Source organism: Rhinopithecus roxellana, chromosome 8 (assembly GCF_007565055.1).
Source record: "Rhinopithecus roxellana isolate Shanxi Qingling chromosome 8, ASM756505v1, whole genome shotgun sequence".
Classification (NCBI taxonomy): Eukaryota; Metazoa; Chordata; class Mammalia; order Primates; family Cercopithecidae; genus Rhinopithecus; species Rhinopithecus roxellana.
Window position 1 is genome coordinate 77,571,562 of NC_044556.1, and position 23,130 is coordinate 77,594,691.

Below are 23,130 nucleotides of genomic sequence, written 5' to 3' on the forward strand. Positions count from 1 at the left end.
AAAAGAAAAAGTTATTAAATCTTTCTCCACACCTCTTGAAATATTTTCAAACTTACAGAAAGTTGCAGGAATAGTACAAAGAGCACCCACATTCCTTCCGCTCAGGTTCCTCAGTTGGTACCTTGTATCACATTTGAGGAGTGTGTGTGTGTGTGTGTGTGTGTGTACCCTACCATTTTCTCTTTCTGAATGATTTGAGAGCAAATTGCAGACATGAAGTCCCTGGGCTCACCAGTAAGTATTCTGCCCACCAAAGGACACTCTACTACAGGACACTCTACTACATAACCACCATATGACCCTCCAGATAAGGAAATCCACGCTGATTCAATGCTTCCAGCCAGTACTGAGACCCCATGCAAGTTTCACCAACTGTCCCAGTGGTGTCTTTTTGCTTTCTCATCCACAACCACTCCAGGAACACATGCTCCCTTTAGTTGTCGTCTATTCCTTCTCCTTCAATCTGGAGCCATGATGCCTCAATCTTTCCCTGTCATTCCTGCCCTTGACAGTTTTCAAGAGTACAGTCCTTTCATTCTGTAGGGTTACTAGGAACTATCTCTACCCACAGAACACTTCTGATGCAAATGTGTGGGTTTTTTTTTCTCATGACAACCAGTTCTCCAACTCTCCAGACACCAGCCAGGTGTCCAACAATTCAGTAGAATTCTGACACTATAGACCTGGAGTTAGCGTTAGATCCCACAGGTTAAAGGGCTCAGTCTCACAAGATGGCCCCCATTTAAAATGCCAATCTCAAGTCCTGGGTCTCCCATACTTCTAATTGACTCACAAAAAATCAAGGGTTCCCACAACACCTTGGATTTGCTAATTTGCTAGAACAGCTTACGGAACTCAGGAGTGCTCTTTCCTTACTAGTGTATTTTAAAGGATACAGCTCAGAAACAGCCAATGGGAGAGATGCAGGGGGCAAGGTCTAGGTCAAGAGACGCAGAGCTTCCATGCTTTCTCTGGGCGCGCTGCCCTCTAAGTACCTTAATGCGTTCACGCAACTGGGCACATATACACCATGGAATACTATGCAGCCATATAAAAGGATGAGTTTGCATCCTTTGTAGGGACATGGATGCAGCTGGAAACCATCATTCTTAGCAAACTATCACAAGAACAGAAAACCAAACACCGCATGTTCTCACTCATAGGTGGGAACTGAACAATGAGATCACTTGGACTCGGGAAGGGGAACATCACACACTGGGGCCTATCATGGGGAGGCGGGAGGGGGGAGGGATTCCATTGGGAGTTATACATGATATAAATGATGAATTGATGGGTGCTGACGAGTTGATGGGTGCAGCACACCAACATGGCACAAGTATACATATGTAACAAACCTGCACCTTATGCACATGTACCCTAGAACTTAAAGTATAATTAAAAAAAAAAAAGAAAAAAAAAAGAAATTCTCTAAACTCTGTCTTTTAGGAGTTTTATGGAGGTCCTGTTACTTAGGTATGATTGACTAAATCATTGGCTATTGGTGATTAACTCAACCTTCAGCTCCCCTCCTCTACCTGGAGGTCAGGGGGTGGGGCTCCAAGTTCAAATCTTTTTTTTTTTTTTTTGAGAAGGAGTCTTGCTCTGTCACCCAGGCTGGAGTACAATGGTGCGATCTTAGCTCACTGCAACCTCCCTATCCCAGGTTCAACCAGTTCTCCTGCGTCAGCCTCCCAAGTAGCTGGGATTACAGGCACGTGCCACCACACCCAGCTAATTTTTGTATTTTTAGTAGAAACAGGGTTTCATCATGTTGGCCAGGCTGGTCTTGAACTCCTGACCTCATGATCCACCTACCTCGGCCTCCCAAAGTGCTGGGATTATAGGTCTAAGCTACCGTGCCCAGCTCCAAGTTCAAATCTTCTAATCACATGGTTGGCCTTTCTGACCACCAGACCCCATTCTGAAGCTATCTAAGGGTCTTTGGGCACCAGTCAACTCATTAGCATATAAAAAACATAACTCTTGTAGCTCCAGAGATTCCAAGGGTCCTTAGAAGTTCTTATGTCAGGAACCTGGGACTGAGACAAAAATAGTATAATAAAAGATGCTTCTATCACACCTATCACTGAGGAAATTATAAGGGTTTCAGGAGCTCTGTGCCAGGAGAGGGGACAGAAGACCAGGTGTATGTTTCTTATTGTATCACAACATCACAAGGGTGAACCTCAAATTGGATTTGTCTGATTTTTCCTTTTGACTAGTATTAGAAGCCATGCGTTCTTGGCCGGAATTCTTTAGAAATAGCGCTGTGCTCTTTTCATTACATCGCCACGGGACAAACAATGTCACTGTGTCCCACTGCTAATAATGTTAACCTTAATTACCTGGAAAAGTTGATGTTTGTCAGGTTTCTTGGCCAGGCACAGTAGCTCATGCCTATAATCCCAACACTTTGGGAGGCCAAGGCAGGTGGATTGCTTGAGCTCAGGAATTCAATAGTGGACAACATAGTGAAATCTCTTCTCTACAAAAAAACACAAAAATTAGCTGGGCATGGTGGCACGTGCCTGTAGTCCCAGCTACCTGGGAGACTGAGGTAGGAGGATGGCTTGAGCCTGGGAGATTGAGCCTGCAGTGAACCTAGATTGCGCCCCTGCACTCCAGTCTGGGTTGACAAAGCGACCCTGTGTCAAAATGAAACAAAATAAAAACCCTCAAACATTATTTTTGCCTTTGTAATTGAACAGCATTCTGTGGGGAGATATTTTGAAATGACACCAACATATTGTTCCTCATGGCCCCTCACTCGTTAGCCTTAGCATCTGTAGAACCCTCTGCCTGAATCAGCTTCCACTGTGGTGATGGCCTATTGAGATTTTCTATTTCTATCAGTCCTTCTACATTTGTTAGTTGGCATTCTACTGTAAGAAGCATTTTCCTTTCTCCCTATTCATTCAATAACTCACTCATTCACTCAGTCACTCACTCACTCCTGTAAGTATGAATTCATTGATTTCTTTTCTTCCAATGGGTTGTATCCATTGACATCACTATTTTCATACTCAAAATTTCCCAGCTTTGGCTAGTAGGAGCCCCTTCAAGATAGATACTGGGTCCTTTTGACATGTCCTCATCATTATTTGAGCACTTCCTTGGTTTCTGGCACGAAAAGATGCTTCAGACTCATCTTGTACTTTTCCTGCCCCAGGAGCCTTGATTCCTTTCACAAGATGGTGTTTGGAAGCCGAGATCTAGGCCTTCAGTGAGCACCTTTCCACTGGGTATCATTGCTTCTAGGCCGTTTTCAGTGGACAGAGCTAGAAAATAAATGTATGCATCTGTGTACACACACATACATACGTCTCTATTTTTATGTAGGTATACATAAAATAAAAAACTATGAGTTTCTATTTATCTCCAATTGCAATCTAACAATCCAATGTTCTTTCTAATCATTCACTTTTATAAAATCACTTCTCTGACAGTAATTCCATTATCCTCTGATTATAGATTCCATTAGCCTCACTGTATTTACATTTTCACTCAGTTTTCTAATTTTTTTTTTTTAGATGGAGTCTCGCTCTGTTGCCCAGGCTGGAGTGCAGTGGTGCAATCTCAGCTCACTGCAATCTCCGCCTCCTGGATTCAAGAAATTCTCCTGCCTCAGTCTCCTGAGTAGCTGGAACTACAGGCACGCACCACCACACTCGTCTAATTTTTGTATTTTTAGTAGAGATGGGGTTTCACCATGTTGGCCAGACTGGTCTTGAACTCCTGACCTCAGGTGATCCACCTGCCTCGGCCTCCCAAAGTGCTGGGATTACAGGTGTGAGTCACCACACTCAGCCTCAATTTTCTAATTTTCTCAGTGTAACTAATCACCCAATCACAATAACCACTTCCTTCTCTTTATCACCCTTAACTGCCTCCTTGACCATGGAACATACCAGTATCTCCTTGCAGCCCCTACTACAAGAGGGGCCTCTTCCTTCCCCTCACTGTCCCTCTTCCTTGCCCCAGGGCACACTAATGTGTCCATGCTGGTCCCCCCACCCCTCCCAGTGTGCTAATTCTTCTACTACCAGGCAGGCGGAAACCCTCCACAACCTCGCTACTCCATTTCTTGGCTTCCAGGCATGCCAACACCTCTGCGTCCATGTCCCTTCTGCCTCCTTTCTCAGTGTGCAGAGCATACTGACACCCCGGGGGACGATAAAGAAGGGAAGGAAAACTGCATGTCTCATTTTTACTTCCAAATTTTAAGTTTATTTCAATGTGTTTCTGCCAAAACTTTAATGAGATTTTAACTCTCTGTGCCTCAATTTCTATTGTTGCTTATGAGATACCTTGTAAGCCTACATGAGCCTGTGCAGGGCCCACCCTAAAGGCTGCCACCAGCAGGCTTAGTGTATCATGGGAATATGTATTAAAGAACTACCGTTAAGTAGTGTGTGATTCAAGTAGTATATACAGGTTTTAGAAGACCTGATGTTAAACATCTCTCTAATAGTTTCTTAATTAATTGAAAAATATCCTTATTCCCAATAGTAGTTGTATATTCAAATTGGGTCAAAGTGAAGAGAAAATTACATAGTTTCTTAACTGCTTAATAAGCCCTTTCTTCTTACCTCTGATGTGTGCTAAGGGGGCTGCTAAATGCCATCTCTACAAGGAATTTAATTTAACATTCTTTCTGTAAAAATATTGACCTCCTGGTAGATATGATCAATATATCTTGATCTTATTGATTAAATGTTGATTTCTTTTCTGTGTAATAGAACCCAGTTTTTTTTTTTTTTTTTTTTTTTTTTTTTTTTTTTTTTTTTTTTTTTTTTTTTTGAGGCGCAGTCTCGCTCTGTCACCTGGTCTGGAGTGCAGTGGCCAGATCTCAGCTCACTGCAAGCTCCGCCTCCCGGGTTTACGCCATTCTCCTGCCTCAGCCTCCTGAGTAGCTGGGACTACAGGCGCCCGCCACCTCGCCCGGCTAGTTTTTGTATTTTTAGTAGAGACGGGGTTTCACCGTGTTAGCCAGGATGGTCTCGATCTCCTGACATCGTGATCCGCCCGTCTCGGCCTCCCAAAGTGCTGGGATTACAGGCTTGAGCCACCGCGCCCGGCCAGAACCCAGTTTTTGAAATTCAAGAGCGGCAAGAGGAAATAGTGGAAACAAACCCTGATTATAATGATTCCAAGATGATAATAAAGGTAAACTTACTTATTTTCATAAACCTGAATTACGAGCAGTGGTGTTCTCCTGTAGAAAAAAATATGGATTTGTTTAGAAAACTCAGCTTTCTTTTCTTTTTCATCTAAAAATATACCCATATTTAGCTAAATTATACTTTGCTTTGTGAGTATGGATCTATGTCTTCATTTTAGGAAGAGGAGTTTCCTGTTGTACCTCCCATATGAGCACCCCTGAGTTATTTTTAATCTCTTGAGACTTGTCAAGGCTTCGTAAGCACTAGGCATTATTCATTACAATTCTTGAGTCCAGGAATGATTTATTATAGATAATTTTTTTCTTGAGATAGGGTCTCACTCTGTCGCCCAGATTGAAGTGCATTGGTGTGATCACAGCTCCCTGTAGCATCGACCTCCTGGGCTCAGGCTTCTGAGCAGCTAAGACTACAGGTGTGTGCCATCACACCCCTGCTAATTTTTAAAATTTTTGTGGAGATCTTGCTGTGTTGCCCAGGCTAGTCTTGAACTCCTGGGCTCAAGGGACCCTCCTGCCTTGGCCTCCCAAAGCACTGAGATTACGGGTGTGAGCCATTGTGCCCAGCCTGTAGATAATTATGGATCATGGAATTTCGTATTTGAAAGGCATCTTGGAGGAGGCTATGTGATTTATCTTACAGATGAGGAAACAGGCAGAAAGGGAATATGACTTGCCCAAGACCACATAGAGGATTAGAGGAAAATTGGAAATAGAAACTAGTGTCCTAATTTCCATTCTGTTGCCCTCTCCATTATATCAAAAGGCCACAGGGGAGGAAAAACGACCAGGCACCTGAGTGATGAAATAGCTCCCCTCAGTGTCCTTTCTGTGGTATTACAGAAGGACTCGGGACATCTGTTTTCCCATGGAAGCAAAGGCTGGTCTTTCTGATGATTGCTGCGTAGCGTGAGTCCATGGGAGGCACTTCTTGGTGACCCTTCCAATCGCAAACTAAAACCGTGGCACAGAAATCAACACAGTTAGAAATGGGCTGACATATGCAGATTGGTAGCTGGAATTAGCCCAAGTGGGGAGGAAAAAACTGTCTGAAAATCTTTTAAAATAAAATACATTATGCATATGAAAAAGAATAAAGAATTACGTAATGAGAAGTTGGATTCCCACCCCAAAGATTAAAAAATAAATCATTGCTGAATCAGTTGAAGCCCCCAGTGTATCCCTCTTGGGACATCTTCCTGTTCCCTCATGGCAACCACTAACCTGAATTTGCTACTTATTCTTCTTTCTCTTTTCTTCATAGTATCCACAAACTTTAGTTTAGTTTTTCATGATTTTGTATTTTATTTAAACGATATCATACTGCAAGTTTTCTTCTGCAGCTTCCCTTACCATTCAGCATCATGCTGTGAGCTTACATGGTCATTACTGGTAGCTTTTGTTCATTTATTTTCACTGCTACATAGAATTATTGGAGAAGTATTTTTATTCATTCCCTCTTTGTTGGACATTTGGATTGTTTTCAGGTTTTTGTAACACAAACAATGCTGTTACAAACTTTGTGGTACAGGACCCAGTGTGTATATGTGTAAGAATATTTTTTCTGATTGCATGAAATGTACCTACAAGTAGGACTGTTGAATGGAAGGGGTCTACCCATGTTCAATTTAAGAGATTATATTAAATTGCTCTACAACATGGTTGCACCATTTTTTGCTTCCCCCAGCAATATATTAAGAACTCCAGGAGCTGGGCATGGTGGCTAATGCCTATTATCCCAGCACTTTGAGAGTCCAAGGTGGGAGAAGTTCAAGTAAGGAGTTCAAGACCAACCTGGGCAACATAGCAAGACCCTGTCTCTAAAAATAAAATTTAAGAAAAAAATTAGCTGAACAGTCCTCGCTTCTCAGGCGACCAAAGCAGAAGGATGGCTTGAGCCTGGGAGTTCAAGGCTACAATGAGATTTGATCCTGCCACTGCATTCCAGCCTGGGAGACAGAGCAAGATCCTGTCTTAAAAAAGAAAAAAAATGCTCCATTGTTCTAAATCTTCTTCAGAATTTAGCGTTGCTAGATTTATTTTTCTCAATGTGGTGGGTGTAAGATGGTATTTTATTATTGTAATTTGTATGTATTTTATTATTAATAAGTTTGAGCATCTTTTCACAATTATTGGTCATTTGTGTTTTCTCATCTGTGTAATGCCTATTCATGTCTTTTGCCCATTTTTTATTAGGTTGTTTATCTTTTTCTTGTTAATTTATAGGAGCTGCTTATATATTGTGGTTACCAATCTTTTGTCAGCTATATGTGTAGCACGTATCTTCTAGTAGTTTTGACTTTTCTTTTTACTCTCTTCTTGGTGCCTTCTAAAAATTAAATGTGCTTATATTTGTAGTTTTTATTTTGAAGTAATTTTTTTTTTTTTTTTTTTTTTTTTTTTTTTAGACAGAATTTCCCTCTTGTTGCCCAGGCTGGATTGCAATGGCATGAACTCAGCTCACCGCAACCTCCGTCTCCCGGGTTCAAGCAATTCTCCTGCCTCAGCCTCCTGAGTAGCTGGGATTACAGGCGTGCGCCCCCAAACCTAGCTAATTTTGTATTTTTAGTAGAGACGGGATTTCTCCATGTTGGTCAGGCTAGTCTTGAACTCCCGACCTCAGTTTATCTGCCCACCTCGGCCTCCCAAAGTCCTGGGATTATAGGCTTGAGCCACCGTGCCCAGCCTACTTTGAAATAATTTCAAACCATGTAAGAAGAATTCTTACATGGTCATATTGAATCTAACCATACCCAAATTCACCAATGGTTAAGATTTTTCCATCTGTGTTTTACAATTTTATCTATCTTTTTTCCTTGACCTATTTGAGATCAAACTGCAGACATCATGTTTTTTTGACCTCTGCCAAAATTTCAGTATGTATTTCTTAGAATAAAGACGTTATATCACTTCTATAATCACAGTACAATGACAAGAATCAAGATTTTTAAAAATTGAGGTGAAATTTACACAACATAAAATTAGCTATTTTAAAGTGCACAATTTAAGGCTGGGCATAATGGCTCACGCCTGTAATCCCAGCACTTTGGGAGGCCAAGGCAGGCAGATCATCTGAGGTCAGGAGTTCGAGACCAGCTTGGCCAACATGGTGAAACCCCGTCTCTAGTAAAAATATAAAAATTATCTGGGCATGGTGGTACAGCCTGTAATCCCAGCTACTCGGGAGGCTGCGGCATGAGAATCACTTGAACCCAGGAGGTGGAGGTTGCGGTGAGCCGAGATTGCACCAATTCACTCCAGCTTTGGCAACAAGAGGGAAACTCTGTCTAAAAAATAAATAAATAAATAAATAAACAAATAATATAGTTCACGATCCAGTGGCATTTAGTACATTCAAACTGCTGTGAAACCACCGCCTCTATTTTAGTTCCAAAACATTTTTGTCACCCTAAAATAAAACCAATACCCATTAAGCAGTTACTCCCCAGTCACTCCACCCCCCCACCCCACCCCACCCCTGCAGCAGCTATCAATCTGCTGTTTTAATGGATTTACTTCTTCTGGAGATTTCACATAAATGGAATCGTTCAATGTGTGATGTTTTGTGTTTCGCTTCTTTTGCTTAGTATAAGGTTTTTGAGGTTCATCCATGTTGTCCATGTATTTGCATCAGCACTTCATTCCTTTTTATGGCTGAATTATATTCCATTATATGTAAAAACCACAATTGGTTTATTCATTTATCCACTGATGGACATTTGAGTTGTTTCTACCTTTTGGCTGTTGTGAACAGTGCCACTATGAACATTCATGTTCAAGTATTTGAGTACCTGATTTCCATTTTTTTTGGCTAGGTACCTAGGAGTGGAATTGCTGGGTCATATAATAATTCTATGTCTGACTTTTGGAGAAAGTGCCAAACTGTGTTCTGCAGCGACTGGGCCATTTTACATTACCACTAGCAATGTATGAGGGTTGCAATTTCTACACTACACATCCTTGCCAACACTTGCTATTTTCCTTTTTTTTTTTTTAAGACAGAGTCTTGCTCTGTCACCCAGGCTGGAGTGCAGTGGCACGATCTTGGCTTGCTGCAACCTCTGCCTCTTGGGTTTAAGCGATTCTCCTGCCTCAGCTGGGATTACAGTTGCCTGCCACCATGCCCAGCTAATTTTTGTATTTTTAGTGCAGATGGCGTTTCACCATGTTGGCCAGGCTGGTCTCGAACTCCTAACCTGAAGTGATCCACCCACCTCGGCCTCCCAGAGTGCTGGGATTACAGGTGTGAGCCACTGTTCCCGGCCTTTTTTTTTTTTTTTTTAATAGCCATTCTACTGGGTATCAAGTGGTATCTCATTGTAGTTTTGATTTGCATTTCCCTAATGACTAATGATGTCATTATCTTATTATATCATTATATCAAGATATGTCATTATCTTATTATAAGGAAGTTTATGTGCTTATTGGCCACTTCTATATCTTCTTTGGAGAAATGTCTGTTTAAGTCCTTTGCCCATCTTTAGACTGGGTTTTCTTTTTCTTTTTGAGTTGTAAGAATTCTTTATATATTCTAAATAATAGACTCCAGATATATGATGTGCAAGTTTTTTTTCCAGTCTATACATTGTCTTTTTAACTATGCTCGTGGTGGCGAGTGCCTGTAGTCCCAGTTACTCAGGAGGCTGAGGCAGGAGAATGGCGTGAACCCAGGAGGCGGAGCTTGCAGTGAGCAGAGATCGCGCCACTGCACTCCAGCCTGGGGACACAGCTAAACTCAGTCTCAAAAAACAAAAACAAAAACAAAAAACTATGTTGCCCAGGCTAGTTTCAAACTCCTGGGCTCAAGCGGTCCACCTGCCTGAGCCTCCTGAATAGCTGGGACTATTGGCATGCATCACCACGCCTGGCTACTTTCTTGATAATGTCCTTTATTACATAAAAGTTTTCTGAAGTTTGATTATGATGTGTCCTGGCATGGATTTCTTTAGGTTTATCTGATTTGGGTTCATGCAGCTTCTTGATCTGTAGATTTATGTCTTTTGCCAAATTTGGGACATTCTCAGTCATTATTTCTTCAAAAAAAATTTTAGCCCCACCTCATTCTTCTCTCTTTTAGGAACTCTGATGACACAAATGTTAGGTCTTTCATTACAGTCTCATAAGACCCTGAGACACTGTTTATTGTTTTCTGTTTTCTGTCTGTCATTCAGTTTGGGTGATTTATATTGTTCTATCTTCAAATTCATTGATTCTTTTCTCTGTCTTCTCTATTCTGCTGTTGAGCCCATATTTTGGTTGTATTTTTTTCAGTTATATATATATTTTTAAGGCAGAATTTCACTCTGTCACCCAGGCTGGAGTACAGTGGCACGATCATAGTTCACTGTAACCTCAAACTCCTGGGCTCAAACGATCCTCCTGCTTCAGCCTCCCGAGTAGCTGGGACTACAGGCACACACCATCATGCCTGGCTAATTTTTTTTATCTTTTATTTTTAGAGATGGGATCTCGCTTTGCTGTGCAGGCTGTCAGTTCTAAAATTTGCACTTGGTTCTTCTTTATATATTCTACTTCCCTGCAAAGAGTTTATATTTTTTCATTTATTTCAAACATGTTCATATTGTTCTTTGAAACATTTTATGATGGCTGCTTTAAAATCTTGGTGAGACAATTCCAACATTTGTGTCATCTTGGTGTCAGTGTCTATCATTGTCTCCCCTCACAAGACTCTGGGTGGTTTTGGTTTTTGTTTTTTGTGTTTTCTTTAGATGGAGTCTCGCTCTGTCACCCAGGCTGGAGTGCAGTGGTGCGATCTTGGCTTACTTTAACCTCCACCTCCCAGGTTCAAGCAATCCTCCTGCCTCAGCCTCCTGAGTAGCTGGGATTACAGGTGCCCACCACCATGCCTGGCTAATTTTTTTTTTTTTTTTTTCAGTAGAGATGAGGTTTCACCATGTTGGCCAGGCTGGTCTCAAACTCCACCTGCGTTGGCCTCCCAAAGTGCTGGAATTACAGGCATGAGCCACCACGCCTGGCCTTCTGGGTGGCTTTTAAATCTTGTTTTAGCAGACCTTCTCTGACTGTACGTTGGTGGGAAAAGAGGGGCACTGCCTCTTTACTGCCAGGTGGAGTTTTGTAAAAGTCCAGGCTCCCACTGGGGACACTTTTGGGTGTATGTGGAGGCGGGGGATGCCTCCTTACTACTGGGTTGCTGGGAGGGCCTCCCATGTGGCCTCCATTGACACCACCCAGGCGGGGAGCAGGAGGGTTTGCCACATGGGGGTGAAAGTCCAGGCTTCTTATGCACCTTGGCTGGTGGGGGTGGAGGTGGGCTGTTTGGCTGCCACAAGGAAGTTAATGTCAAAAAGTTTTTTGTCTTACTAGGCTGCCTTTTTCCTTGTCTTTTGGCTTTTCCGGGAGCTTTTTTTTCACTTGCATTCCTTGGTGTTTCCAGGTTGTCAGCCCCTCCAGCTTCCAGTCCAGGATATATAAGGTAAAAAGAAAACCACGGGAACTCACCACCTTGTCTTCCCTGAGTCTCAAGCTCCCTGGCCCATCGACCTTCTCTCTATATCTTCCAGAGTCTTCATAGGCTTGTTTTAGGTATAATGTCCAGGGGGATTGGCTGTACTTAGCAGAATAAATTGGAAGAAGTACGTCTACGCCAATTTGTTCCCAATACCGTTTTCCAATGGTCCATTTTTTTTCTTCTGAGCTGCAATGTTAGCTCTTGTCATATATCAAGTTTCCATATAGACATTGGTATTTTTTAACGGATTATTTATTTATTTACTTTAAAATTTTAGATTCAGGGGGTACATGCGCAGGTTTGTCACACAGGTATATTGTGCGGTGCTGAGAGTTGGGCTTCTGATGATCCCATCACCCAGGTAGTAAACATAATACCCAATACTATGTTTTCAACCCTTGCCTTCTTTGCTCCCCCTTTCGGAATTCTCTGCTTGTTTCCATCTTTGTGTTTCTGTGTATTTAAATGGGTATTTTAATGTCTTTACATTTATTGAAATTTCCTTTAATGTCCTTCAGTAAGATTGTATAATTTTCTTAGTAAAGGACATGCTAATCTTTTGTTAGCTTTATTAGTAGATAGGCTTTTAATTTTTGCTTCATTGGGAATAGGACCTCTTTTAAAGCATATTTTAAAATGTTGCTGGTGTATAGAAATGAAGTTGACTTCTGTATATTGATTTTACAACAATAAACTTTTTGCAATTATAATACTTTTTCTGCAGATTATTTTGTAGCCTGGTTTGAATATCTTTAATTTCTTTTTCTTTTTTTTTTTTTTTTTTGAGACAGAGTCTCGCTCTGTCGCCCAAACTAGAGTGCGGTGGCCAGATCTCAGCTCACTGCAAGCTCCGCCTTTCGGGTTCACGCCATTCTCCTGCCTCAGCCTCCCGAGTAGCTGGGACTACAGGCGCCGGCCACCTCGCCCGGCTAGTTTTTTGTATTTTTTAGTAGAGACGGGGTTTCACAGTGTTAGCCAGGATGGTCTCGATCTCCTGACCTTGTGATCCGCCCGTCTCGGCCTCCCAAAGTGCTGGGATTACAGGCTTGAGCCACCGGGCCCGGCCGAATATCTTTAATTTCTTCTTGTTTTACTGTGCTGGCTAAGATTTTTCATTATACTAGTGTAGGAGAATGACGACAGTAGACATTCTTTCCTTTGTCCTGATTTTGAAGGAAATACATCTAATATTTTACCTTTGAGTATGACTTATGGTGTAGGTTTTTGAAGACGTCTTTTATCAAGTTAAGGAAGTTCCTATTCCTGGTTTACTAAAAGTTTTTTTTTTTTTTTTTTTTTTTTTTTTTTGAGACAGATTATAGCTCTGTCACCCAGGCTGGAGTATAGTGGCGTGGTCTCGGCTCACTGCAACCTCCACCTCCCGGGTTCAAGCGATTCTCCCACCCCAGCCTCCCAAGTAGCTGGGATTACAGGTGCACACCACCATGCCCGGCTAATTTTTGTATTTTTAGTAGAGGTGGAGTTTCACCATGTTGGCCAGGCTGGTCTCGAACTCCCGATCTTGATCCACCCGCCTCAGCCTCCCAAAGTTTTGGGATTACAGGCGTGAGCCACCTCCCCTGGTTGCTAGAAGATTTTTTAAAAATCAGGAATGGAGATGATCATAAGGTTTTTAATCTTTCTTTTGTTAATGTGGTACAGATAGTTTTTAAAGCCTTTTAATTAATTCAAAATCATTACTTGGGTTAAAAGAACACAACGCTTTAAATAAAGGCTTTATCAAATCAGGATTCAGGCAAAAACAATGAAGTAAAAGTCTGCTATGATTATAGATCTTTTACTAACTTAATAATTTTTAGTCAGTAAGAGGATTTGGAGTTAACTCAATTTTAAAGATCTATAAATCAAAAGGAGGTTTTCCTTTTTTTCTGTCTGTAAGCAGGTCATAACTTCCGGTTTGCTATGTCATTTGTAAAAGTGTCCAATTCTACATATAGGCCTTTAAGAAATAATTGCATTATTGAATTAGAGCAGTTGGAGAATGTATTATGTTTCAGTTTGGAGAGAATGCCATCCCCAAGCTTCAGGGACATCCCTGCCTTCTGACTTCTCCAAGTCCAGCGGTAAGGCGTATTGGGAGAATAAGAGAAAGAAAGGGTAGGAAACTGGGCTCTCAGCACCCTTTTCTTGACTTCCCTTAATTGTAGGTGTCAGCCCGTGAAATTTTGGCCAGCTTCAAGCCTACATGGTAAATATATGTCTTGTGGAAATGCAAACAAACTTGTATTTCTTTACGGACGGTTAGTGATGGCTTTAGTCAAGGTAGATTATTTTTAAAAAACCAAATGTAGGCTGGGCACGGTGGCTCATGCCTGTAATCCCAGCACTTTGGGAGGCTGAGGCGGGTGGATCACTTAAGGTCAGGAGTTCAAGACCAGCCTGGCCAACATAGTGAATCCCCATCTCTACTAAAAATACAAAAATTAGCCAGGCATGGTGGCGTGCGCCTGTAATCTCAGCTACTCAGGAGGCTGAGGCAGGAGAATTGCTTGAACCCGGGTGGAGGTTGCAGTGAGCCGAGATTGTGCCACTGCACTCCAGCCTAGGTGACAGAGCAAGACTCCATCTCAAAAAAACAAAAAAATACCTTTTGATGATTTTAATGAGAATACAAAATGATTATTGTTCTTTCTGGCTCTGGATGTTAGCCCAGTGTTTTGTTGTTAACTATAATGTGACACAATATGACATAAAATATCATATGCAATATTATTTCAGATTGACTATGATATACCTAAGTAGGCCAGAATTAGCACAAAATAGTCCACCTGGAAAAAAAAACCTTTATGAAAATGCCAATTCATCTGAAATAATTAAGAATGGAACTACTGGCTAAAAATGTTACTTCCATAGGAAATTAATGAGTTTGATAATTTATTAATTAATGAAAAGTTTTTAAAAACATGTTTTGACATATTTTCATTGATGAGTTCTTCTATAATAATATAAATATATTTTTTAAAGCATTGGAGCCAGAATATCTGGGTTTAAATTATAGCTATGCCTTTTATGAATTGTGTTATCTAGGGCAAGCAATTTAGCTCCCTAAGCCTCTACTTCCTCTTCTGTAAAATGGTGACTGTAATAATTACGTCCTAGAGTTGTTAGAAAGATTAAGTGAATTGGCCGGGCGCAGTGGCTCACACTTGTAATCCCAGCACTTTGGGAGGCCGAGGCAGGTGGATCACAAGGTCAGGAGATCAAGGCCATCCTGGTGAAACCCCGTCTCTACTAAAAATCCAAAAAAAAATTATCTGGGTGTTGTGGCTCACGTCTGTAATCCCAGCTACTCAGGAGGCTGAGGCAGGAGAATCACTTGAACCAGGGAGGCGGAGATTGCAGTGAGCCGAGATCACGCCACTGCACTCCATCCTGGCAACAGAGCAAGACTCTGTCACAAAAAAAGAAAGAAAGATTAAGTAAATTGAAGTATGTGAAATGCCCAAGATAATAGATGTCAGAACATGGTATTTCTAATTCCTTCCACTATCATGCTGCAGTACCATGTGGTGATTATGGGCAGGGACTGTGGGGCTCCACTGCCTCACCAGCTGTGTCAGTGTGGGAAAGCTACTTAAACGCTCTATGCCTCAGGGCTCTCATCTGTAAAATGGGCATAATAAAAGCACCTTTCTCATAGGGTGGTTTTGAGAATGAATTTAGTTTATTGATATAAAAGGCTTAGAATGGTGCCTGGTGCGCAGGGAATGCCATATGCGTGGTAGCTAGTGTTGTACTGAGACAGTCACAGTTTGTTGCATTGGCATATCTCTGACTTACTACTTTTATAACTAACTGCAGCTGTGGCCAGCAATATGCTTCAGGCCTTGGGAGTGTGGTGGAATTTTTGGACTTGAATGCCAAGGGTATAGCAAAGAGGGTGGAAAAGCAGAGGGGGCCACGTATTCCCCAGCTCTGGGCTCCGAATGCTTTGCTAAAACAGCCATCTTTGCAGATTCTAGCTCTGGGCCTAAGGAGAACAGAACAAAGATATTATGTGTCTCTTGGGTGCCATTTACCCTCACTGAGCCACTGCTTTAATAAACACCAATATTTTTTAGCTCCACTGTAAATGTTGTTTATAGTGAAAATCATATTATAACAGTATTAATGGAATTTTTTAAAAGATGAAATATAAATCAACTGTAAACACACCACTTGATGCAAAAACTGATTTTATTTTTTCAATTTACCTCTAGTTTTTGTTTACATGCATATCTAGTATATGTTTACACAGTAGATATCACTGTTCATGTACAATTATACCCTGTTTATTAATACTAATCGGTAACAGTTTTCCCTGTTATATGGTCTTTATAATAGTAATTATTGGTAACTGCACAGTCAGGTAGATAGGCCATAATTACTCCATTTTTGAAAATGACAATGTCCACCTTCTACATACTGCAGGAGAACTTTACATATGATTGATAGCAAAGAAAACAAATTGTAAAAGAAAAGGAAATCAAAGGCCTAAATCTCCTTATGGCACAAGGGGAGTATTTGATTGCTTAGGAGCTGTAAAATTCTATCATTTGATTTTGCAATGCATTTCTACCCCAAATGCTTTATTTCATGTATGTATTTTTAAATTTAAGAGAATTAAAAAGAAGTTGCATGTGATGGGTATGTGGAGGTTCATTATACTGTTGTCTATTTTTGTATATGTTTAAAATTTTCCATAAGTAAAAAGCTTTAAAAAATCTGCTTATAAATGATTTTTCCAATATCCTTGGAAATAGCTTGAAATATCTCTTGATGAACATGCCAACACTAGCCCACATGGCACCTTTGTGGGAAATTTCAAAGTATCTCTTCCTCAAGAGCTTTTGCTTCCCTGTTCCTGGAAGGGTATGTGGTAAGGGTATGTAAATCTACAGTGTCTACATGGGGAAAGGTGCTCCTTGCATGTGGCTCTCTTGCATGGTGCACAACTTCCCACATATGCAAGAGTTTTGCTTGGGTATCACTAAACCACTGTTGAGAACGTGTTTAAGAAGGGGGCACAGGGAGTACAAGGGAAGGGGAGGAGGCTGTAGCTGTTCCATCATTGGTGATCTGTACTGGGTAGAGGGTGACTAGCAGTGCGTGATGCTACAGCAAGTCATGCCCTCCCCAACCCACCCTGGGCTGGGACCCTTGGGCCTGCCGTAGGTCATAGTCCACACTCATTGGAGGGGTCCACTTTATGGTTGTGTCCTGACCACATCCTTGCTAAGACCCAGGCTCTCCTTTCTCCTGGTAGCTCCGTGATGAACACAAATGCCCCTCTTCTGTCGGACCCTCCAAACACTCCAATCCAGGCTACCTTGGGATTGAGGTCATTACTCTCCTCTTGACTTTCCTTGTGTTTCTTGTTCTGTCCTGGTCTCCGTCAGTCCTTTCCCTGTCTGATGCTAGTCCCAGCTCCTTCTCCCACTCCTGGGAATTCTCCAGTTCCTGACTCACTGCAGCCTACAGGCTCTGACAGCACGGCAGGTGTCAGAAGGCGCCTCTTATGTTCAAGGGTCCTGGGCTTCCAGCAGGGGAGTAGATGGCAAGTTACCAGTAGCCCCAAATGTTAGATGCTGTGGCTTGATTAAAGAGAAATAGGAGACAGCTCCATGAGATCCAACAGATGGTCTGATTAGGGAAGAAGGAAGCCAGTGCAGAACACTTACAAAATGGCCATGCTTGGTAGTGAGCTGTTTTGGACAGGGACGGTTTGGCAAGTCCTGAAATCTTCACAGCCGGCGTCAGACCTGGCACTCAGCAGCATGCAACAAATGTTTGTTAGATGAATAAATAAAACATAAGGGCTGGGCACAATGGCTCACACCTGTAATCCCAGCACCTTGGGAGGCTGAGGCGGGTAGATTGCTTGAGTCCAAGAGTTCGAGACCAGCCTACCCAACAGGACAAACCCCTGTCTCTACTAAAAATATTACACAAAAATTAGCCAGGTGTGGTGGAGCGTGCCTGTAATCTCTGCTACTCAGAAGGCTGAGGCAGGACAATTGCTTGAACCCAGGAGGCAGAGGTTACAGTGAGCCAAGATCGTGCCACTGCACTCCAGCCTGGGTGACTCTGTCTCCAAAAACAAACAAACAAACAAAACACTACAGTACAAAATGTATATATTAGGGCTGAAGAAATATAGCATAGAAGAGTGATCTAAGTGGATGAGAGTAATAAAGATTTCCTACAAGGGGGAAATTATTTTTAGAAACTGAAGGGTAGAGAGAAGTCTAGTGCAGTGGTCCAAGCACTGATAATAATACTGTGTAGCCTCTAGCAAGTTACTTAACCTTTCTGTCTCAGACTCATTTCCAAAACAGAATCGTGCTTACTAGATAGGGGTGGAGTGTTCCCTCGCAGGTGGCGCTCACTGGGAGGCCTCAGTGAGTTAATGGGTAAATGGAGCTTAGTGCTTGATCAATAGAATTAGCAACATCATCTGACATCCCATTTTCACATTCCTGGGAGTCCTCTACAATTGCTCCTACCTCTTTTACAAAGTAACATTTCATTTTCCTAAATTATTTTCTAGTCCTTGTTCATAGTCAACTTGCTTTGTTAAAATTACTTTATTCTTTGTAGAAAATGATGCATGCTCATAAAAAAGAGCTCCAAGCAATAAAGTACAAATAAAGAAGCAAAATAGAGTTGATATTTAAGAACAGAGTGCTGTTCTCATCACGTGGCCCTAGTCCCTTGCATGTGTATTGTTCTCATGCGAGTCACTGAAGTAAAATATTACTCCATGGAACTTGGATGTTTTTGCTAATTCTTGAATAAAGACAAACAAGTTTGTATTATAAAGTATCAAGCTACTTTATCTAGACTTTTTCTAAATAAGAAAACTGAACTGACTTTTTCTAGAATAAAAACCGAGGTCATTTGTACAAGACATTGGAAACAAATTCCTCTTGACATTTTCTTTCTGTTTATCAGTGGCCCGAGGCTTCCACCACTAAACCCAAAGCTGTAGATACCTATTGCTTGGATTATAAGCCTTCCAAGGGAAGAAGGTAATGATTTTTTTTTAGCATATGTGGAAATTGATATTGCATCCTGTAACTCTGGAAAAACTCATTGTTCAGATTTATGTGAAGGGTTTAGCCTGAAAATAATCTGTTGAGAAAGGAGAAAGATTTGTAATATCCAACAATTTCAAAGCCAAAGTTTCTAGTTCATTGCTCATATTTAGAGATAAGGAAGTAGGCCCAGGAGAACTGGGAGGACAGGGCAAAAATCACAGTGGACTGAGATCACAACCCAAGTCTCCTGACATGTAGCCATTTGGAAACATTTCTTTCTATTTGCGTCTTGGACGATGGGCAAGAGGCAAAAAAAAAAAAAAAAAAAAAAAAAAAAAAAAAAAAATTTAAAAGGATATAAGGGCGGGTGCGGTGGCTCTTGCCTATAATCCCAGTACTTTAGGGGGCTGAGGCAGGTGGACTGCCTGAGGTCAGGAGTTCGAGACCAGTCTGGCCAACATGGTGAAACCCCATCTCTACTAAAAATACAAAAAAATTAGCCAGACGTGGTGGCATGCACCTGTAATCCCAGGTATTTGGGAGGCTGAGGCAAGGGAATTGCTTGAACCAGGGAGGCGGAGGTTGCTGTGAGCCGAGATGGTGCCACTGCACTCCAGCCTGGGTAACAGAGCGAGACTGCCTCAAAAAAATAAATAAATAAATAGAAAGGATATAAATATACAGTTAAATAGGAGAAATAAGACCTAGGGTTCAATAGGTCAGTAGAGTGGCTTTAGTTAACAATAACCCATTGAACACTTCAAAATAGCTAGAAGAGAATAATTTAAACATTCCTAGCATAAAGAGAAGATAAATATTTAAGGTGGTGGATATCCCAATTGCCCTGATTTGATCTTTACACATTATATGAAGGTAACAGAATAGCACATGTTGGTTAGGCACGGTGGCTCATGCCTGTAATCCCAGCACTTTGGGAGGCTGAGGTAGAAGGATCACTTGAGGCCAGGAGTTTGAGATCAGCCTAAGCAAAATAGTGAGACCTTGTCTCTACAGAAAAATTTAAAAATTAGCCAGGCATGGTGGTATGTGGCTACAGTCCCAGTTACCTGGGAGGCTGATGCAGAAGGATTAGTTGAGCCCAGGAGTTCAAGGCTACAATGCAGTGAGCATTCCAGCCTGGGCGACAGAGTTAGACCCTGTCTCAAAAAATATATATGTAATATAAAATTACGTATACCCCCAAATATGTAAATCTATTATGTATCAATTTTTAAAAAGGAATAAAAAGAGTAGGTAGTTCAACTAAAAGCTCAAGACAGGCAATTGTATTAGTCAGAAAGTAAAGCTTTCTGGAGAGCTTCCTAACTTCTGAATAAACTTCAGAAGGTTTTGCAGAATTAGACTAGTGGAAACATAAGGCTCATGCTAAAAAATTTCAGAAAGTGCTCTTGCCCTTTTAAGTGCAAAATAAGCAGATTGCAAAGGCGCTTTTCGTCTCCCCCCTGAAAGGTGGTGTTTGTACCTGAGAAGGGAGGAAGGAGAGGGTCTGAGTACTGAGGCTTCCCATCCACTTATACAATTTCCCAGTGGGGACTTGGGGATCTGCAAGGCCTGTGCCAAGTCAGGCTTTATGCCGGCATTGAGAAGTGTTACACAAGTGGGCAGAAACAATGAAGAAATGCTTTGTGGGATTTGAGAGACCTCACATCCCCCAATACGCTATTAATATCACTTGTTGAAATTAGAGACTGGGCACAGTGGTTCACGCCGTACGTAATCCCAGCACTTTGGGAGGCTGAGGTGGGAGGATCCCTTGAGCCCAGGAGTTCGAGACCAGCCTGGGCAACATGGTGAGACCTTGTCTCTACAGAAAAAATTATTTTTTAATTTTTTTGGAGACAGAGTCTCATTCTGTTACCCAGGCTGGAGTGCAGTGGCACAGTCATAGCTCACTGCAGCCTCGAACTCCTGGGCTCAACTGATTCTCCCATCTTAGCCTCCATGCCCAGCTAATTTTTATTTTTTTTAGATGGAGTTTCACTCTTGTTGTCCAGGCTGGAGTGCAGTGGCACAGTCTCAGCTCACTGCAACCTCCGCCTTTTGGGTTCCAGTGATTCTCCTGCCTCAGCCTCCTGAGTAGCTGGGATTACAGCCGTGCGCCACCACACCTGGCTAATTTTTGTGTTTTTAGTAGAGTCGGGATTTCACCATGTTGGCCAAGCTGGTCTCAAACTCCTGACCTCGTGATCCACCCGCCTTGGCCTCCCAAAATTCTGGGATTACAGGCGTGAGGCACCACGCCCGGCTCGTTCTCAGCTAACTTTTATATGTTTTGTAGAGACAGGGTTTCAAATTCCGGGGCTCAAGCAGTCTGCCTGCCTTGGCCTCCCAAAGTGCTGGGATTACAGGCGTGAACCACCACACCTGGCCTACACATTTTTTTTTTTTTTTTTTTTGAGACGGAGTCTCGCTCTGTTGCCCAGGCTGGAGTGCAGTGGCCAGATCTCAGCTCACTGCAAGCTCCGCCCCCGGGGTTTACGCCATTCTCCTGCCTCAGCCTCCCGAGTAGCTGGGACTACAGGCGCCTGCCACCTCGCCCGGCTAGTTTTTTTTTTTTTTTTTTTTTTTTTTTTGTATTTTTTAGTAGAGACGGGGTTTCACCGTTTTAGCCAGGATGGTCTTGATCTCCTGACCTCGTGATCCACCCGTCTCGGCCTCCCAAAGTGCTGGGATTACAGGCTTGAGCCACTGCGCCCGGCCATTTTTTTTTTTTTTTATTAGCTGGGTGTGGTGGCATGTACCTGTGGTCCAAGCTACTCAAGAGGCTGAGGTGGGAGGATGTCTTGAGCCCAGGAGGTTGAGGCTGCAGTGAGCTGTGATTGTACCACTGCACACCAGCCTGACAACAGAATAAGACTCTGTCTCAAAAAAAAGGCTGGGCGCGGTGGCTCAAGCCTGTAATCCCAGCACTTTGGGAGGCCGAGACGGGCGGATCACGAGGTCAGGAGATCGAGACCATCCTGGCTAAAACGGTGAAACCCCGTCTCTACTAAAAAATACAAAAAAACTAGCCGGGCGTGGTGGCGGGCGCCTGTAGTCCCAGCTACTCGGGAGGCTGAGGCAGGAGAATGGCGTAAACCCGGGAGGCGGAGCTTGCAGTGAGCTGAGATCTGGCCACTGCACTCCAGCCCGGGTGACAGAGCGAGACTCCGTCTCAAAAAAAAGAAAAGAAAAAAAAAAAAAGAAGAAGAAATTAGCATAGGTTTTTAGTGAGGAGAGGCTATCTCTAAATCCCCACCATGACTGCACCCCTTGGGCTTCAAGACATACTTTAAGAGGGTGTTCAGGTACACCGGAGCTGTCCAATCCTAAGAGCCGCTGATGTTTTCACAGGTGGGCTGCAAAAGCACCAAGCACCAGAATCACATATGGGACTATCACCAAAGAGAGAGGCTACTGCGCGGAAGACCAGACTATTGAGAGCTGGAAAGAAGAAGGTTTCCCAGTGGGCTTGAAGCTTGCTGTGCTTGGTATTTTCATCATCGTGTTGTTTGTCTACATAACTGTGGAAAATAAGTCGCTGTTTGGTTAAGTAACTTAGGAGCAAAGCAATACTCCAAGCGAGGCCTCCTGCTTCAGGAAAGAACCAAAAAAGTACCCTGAAGGGCAAGCCTAGCCCGCAGCCCTCCCTTGCAGGGAGCCTTCCCTTGCACTGTGCTGCTCTCACAGATTGGTATCTGAGCTTAGCCAGGTGGAAGAAACCAATGGGAGAACGAGGCACCTGTGCTAAGAGCATGATGGTTAGGAAATCCCCCAAGTCATGTCAGCTCTCATTAAAGGTGCTTCCATATTTGAGCAGGTGTCAAACAAGGAAACTGTCTGACATTTTTCTTTCTCACTATGGTGACAAGCCATAGGTCGCATTTTATTCACTCTTCCAATTGTATAGCCAACTCTGGGAAACAGCTAATTTACAGCAGAGAAATGTGTCTAGTTTAGCAAACACAAAGAAGTGTCCAACATCATGGAAACAATTTAGAAGAGGACAGCATTTTTGCCTTTGAAACTTAGCAAGGTTCTAAAAAATTACCATCTGACAAAGGAATGTAATAACTATGGTCTCAGGGACCAGGCAGAGCTGTGTAGGCACCCGGCTCCTCTCTTTATCGGCCCTGTGACCTCGGGTGAGTTAATTGTCCTCCCTGATTTTTAGTTTCAACTTTCAAGGGTAGAATAGGCCTCTTAGGGTGATTAAGAATTTGAGGAAATAATGTGCGTAATGTACTTAGTGTGGTCCATACCTGACTTGTAGCAAGTACTCAATAAATGCTTAAGCAATGTTACACTTTGGCACAATATTGGAGGAGCTAATTCTAGGTACAAAAAAGCACCAGAGGCTGGGCATGGTGGCTCAAGCCTGTAATCCCAGTACTTTGGGAGGCCGAGGTGGGTGGATCACT

The 23,130-nt window shown here is 42.4% G+C and overlaps 1 protein-coding gene across 5 annotated transcripts in view; it reads left to right on the top strand.

Annotated features, from left to right (window-relative positions):
* Positions 1-22,545, top strand: part of LEMD1 (LEM domain containing 1) — a 64,224-nt gene extending 41,679 nt beyond the window's left edge. For 2 of the 5 annotated variants that reach the window (XM_030934872.1, XM_030934874.1), the window contains one exon: positions 22,064-22,545. In XM_030934872.1, coding sequence (XP_030790732.1) covers positions 22,064-22,185 — 122 coding nt within the window. In that variant the 3' untranslated portion in view covers positions 22,186-22,545. Of the gene's footprint in view, positions 1-18,623; positions 18,701-22,063 lie in introns of all 5 variants that reach the window. The other 3 variants (XM_010362463.2, XM_010362464.2, XM_010362465.2) reach the window with 3 other exon arrangements.
* The last annotated feature ends 585 nt before the right edge of the window (positions 22,546-23,130 follow it).